This window comes from Oratosquilla oratoria, chromosome 33 (genome assembly GCF_046742065.1).
Source record: "Oratosquilla oratoria isolate Oo_2021 chromosome 33, ASM4674206v1, whole genome shotgun sequence".
Taxonomy (NCBI): domain Eukaryota; kingdom Metazoa; phylum Arthropoda; class Malacostraca; order Stomatopoda; family Squillidae; genus Oratosquilla; species Oratosquilla oratoria.
The window spans coordinates 48695319-48699009 of record NC_134809.1 but is presented as its reverse complement, the minus strand read 5'-3'; the positions used below and the strand labels follow the sequence as shown (position 1 = coordinate 48699009).

The 3691-nt window shown below is 44.9% G+C and overlaps 1 protein-coding gene across 1 annotated transcript; it reads right to left on the bottom strand.

Annotated features, from left to right (window-relative positions):
• Positions 1 to 1453: 1453 nt before the first annotated feature.
• Positions 1454 to 1819, bottom strand: LOC143017992 (uncharacterized). Its single transcript, XM_076173030.1, has one exon. The coding sequence runs from the start codon at positions 1817 to 1819 to the stop codon at positions 1454 to 1456; it is 366 nt and encodes a 121-aa protein (XP_076029145.1).
• Between the last annotated feature and the right edge of the window lie 1872 nt (positions 1820 to 3691).

Below are 3691 nucleotides of genomic sequence, written 5' to 3'. Positions count from 1 at the left end.
TAGGTAGTCCATAGTCCATAGATTGCCAAAGTAACCTCACGGTTACATGCATTAAGGCCCGGTCCCACAGAATTATGGATGAAATACGAACGAATCGAGGATGCCATTTTTGCTGGGTTCCAGCCGTCCACATCGTCCGCAGCAAAAATGGACATTTTTCCGCAATGCTGTGCGGATATGAACCGTATGAATTACACATGTATTGAGAATGTGTCACTTATGTATTACGAACAAAAGCGGAAAGCATTGCGGAAGCCGTCCGGGAGTGAAAAATACCGTTATATCAGGCCGGATGTATTGCAAGTAATGCGGGTATAAAACGGATACAATGCGGAAAATAGCGTATTCTTTAATATATATTGCAAAAGCTGAGCGGATGCATTGCAAACAAAGCGAAAGAATAGCGAACGCGTCGCGGAAGCATGGATGATGTAGAGCGGATGTATCCTGGAGATTACGGATGCACTGTGCATGTGTGGCATTTGGGTTACAGAGGTTTAAAACAGGGCGGGCGCTCCGTTTCTCACCAGTAAGCCAGCCAACTTGGAAGGAGGAAGATGTCCACCCAACTTTTCAAGATGCCCTAGAAGAAGCCAGCTGAGATGTCCCACAACTCCACCATTAAGAAGAGGGCGACGCCCTTGGATTTTGGGTCAACTGCTGCTCCTACCCCAGCCCCTACTCAGAAGGCAATCAAGAAAATGAAGAAGCAGCGTGCAACTGTAGTTCCAGAGGACGAGCCCGCCCCACCCCAGGACCAAGCAGCCATCCAGCTTGCACCCAGGGACCAGCCACCTTCACCCAGGGACCAGCCTTCTCCAGCTGTCACAGAATAATTAAGAAGCTATTACCACCTATCATTGAATAATGAACTATCACTGAATAATTAAGAAGCTATTACCACCTATAATTGAATAACAAACCATAATGAATTAAGAAACTATACTCAAATAAGAAACTAGTATTGAGGTGGTGGCCCCTTTATATATTGATAGAAATATATACGTAATAAGAAACGATTATTGAAATGTGGATAGAAAAACATACAAAGTGAACTTAAATTCATTGCAATATTTCACAAGAAAAAAAATTCCATACAAAATACAAGTTACAATGCAGAACAAAATATAAATATAGCACTCCTAGACATGTTTATAAATACAGAGAAGACATAAGTAAAATAGATTAATTGCCAAATTTCTAATGCAAACAACTCCAGTACACAATGTCCATACAGTCCAAACATTTCCTCTATTACACATCCACCATCCCATCCTGCCATGGAACGGCACCAGCTGGGGAGTTGTACCAGTGCTTCAGTAGGTTCCGCTGCTTCTTCCCTTCTATGGAATCCCTGTTTGGTGCTTGCACGTCCACGGTGCAGGTTCTGTCCCATTCTCCAGGCTCCTGGCTCCATCTCTCCATTTGGCAGCTGCCGGTCAAGCAGCTGGTTCTACAGCATAGGGTAGCGGCTGCGCATTAGGTTGTGGAGGACCATGCATGCCTTCACGATGAGCCTGACTGTGTCTGCATGGTGCTGCATGGTAGCGAGCATGACCTGAAACCTGTTCACCATAATCCCAAAGGCATTCTCCACCACTCTCCTGGGCCTTGATAACCTGTAGTTGTAGATGCGCTCCTCCCTGGTTATGTTCCTGCCACTGTAAGGCTTTATTAGGTATGTCCTCAGGGAGAAAGCGTCATCACCCACGATGAAGTAGGGAACACCTTGTGTGTCATTGGGCAGAGGGTCAGGACGTGGCCAACCCGTGATGCTGTCGTTCTCAAGGCCTTCCTTCAGCTCACTGTGGTTGAACATCTGGGCATCCGATGCTGAACGAGTCCCAGACACGTCAGCCCACAGGAACTTATAGTTTGAACTGACAATGGTCAACAGTATGATGCAGAAGAAGCCCTTATAGTTGTAGTATTCAAAGCCTGTCTTAGGGGAATTTGCATGCGACATGCTTGCCATCGATGGCCCCAATGGTGTGAGGGAGGTTCCGTCTCTGCATCCATTCATTGGAGAGTTGGCGCCATCCTTCTTCAGTGTTAGGGCATGTGAACTGCTCATCCAGGTACTCCTCCAATATAGCCTGACAGACTTCCCTCACAACTTTGCTGATGGTGTTGTGTGACACCCTCCAGCCATACGCCATGTCCCTGTATTTGGTTCCAGAGGCCAAGTGCCGCAGGGTAACTGACAACTTGAGTCCAGCCTCCAAGTTTGCTCTGCAATTGGTGCTTGGCCTGGTGAGTCTTGGAGTTAGCCTGTTTAGCAATTCATCAAACATGGCTGGGGACATCCTCATGAAGTTCTGGAAGGAACTTGGATCCTCATTTCGCAGCTGTACCATCAGCCTATCGTAGATCCCCAGCTCCAGTCTTCTGCCAATCCAGGGTCTGACCCAGACCGATCTTGACCGTCTTCTTCTTTCCTGGAGCACTTGCAAGAGTTGTGCAACTTGACTGTTATGTTGTTGGGTAAAAGCAACAATCAGACAGCATCTTTGAAAGTCCATGATATATAGGTGTATACTTCTTCAGAACCAGATGAAAATTGACGTGAGTCCAATTCTGGCACACTTTATCCAGTCGTTATTGGTTCGCAAATGATACGGTATGTATACGCTATGTATTTGGAATCCATTCTTATAATTCGTAGTATGGATGTGATAGGTACGCTATACATTCGGTATACATATACGATACATACGCTCCCATTCCGCTACCAACACGCAATTACCCGTGAGTTGCGGATATAGGCCGAACATAGCGAATACCAGTGGATGTATTGCGTATGGATTGTGTATGTATTGCATATGTATTGCGAATGTATTACGAAATCTCATTCGCAACCAAAATTTTATGCATCTCAAAAATCTAGGAGTGGAAGAACCACCCAGTGCGGATGCATTGGGAACATATGCGGAGGCTGGCCAACTGATTTCAGCATGAATCACGAATACTGAGTATGTTTGGCGAATGCCTATCAATTTCGTGCGTAATTCAGTCGCAATTCACCCGCAGGGCCTGTGGGGCCGGGCCTTTAATTTCAACCTCCAACTTCAAGTCTCCTGCCCACCCCTCCTAAGCCACGACCCCACGAAAAAAAATATCCCTAAAATCGCCGGTAGCAATAGCCCTCTTTTATACACAACCATCTTTTCATTTTCATACAGACATATCTTCCCCTCCTCAAACTATCGATCACTTACAAGCGGGTGGTTGTATTGGGTGGCTAATGAAACAAAATCGAAATGAATATATAAATTATTTAGCACAGACAAAAAAAAAATACGAACATACGCTCTCAAGGCGTAATCGAAACTGAGCGCTTGGGGACGCCAACAACTTAGAGCGGGAAAACTCCCGAGCGAGCGAGCAGAGCACTTTGTTCTTATAACATATGTACAATATACAATAAAGATATACAATGTTTCAAGTACACTATTACATTCCTCGACCACCACCACTCGGTTAGTCCACCGAGCAACGAAAAAAACAATTGACCACAGCAAGACAAACTGGACAATCACATAGCATGTTCCACACACACAACAGTGTGAATACAGAAGTGTGGGAAAGAATTTTTTACATCAGCACACCCTATACATAAAAATAACATAACATACAAGATAACATACTCCGTACACACCACATTATATAGTAGATATACAAAAGTGTGGAT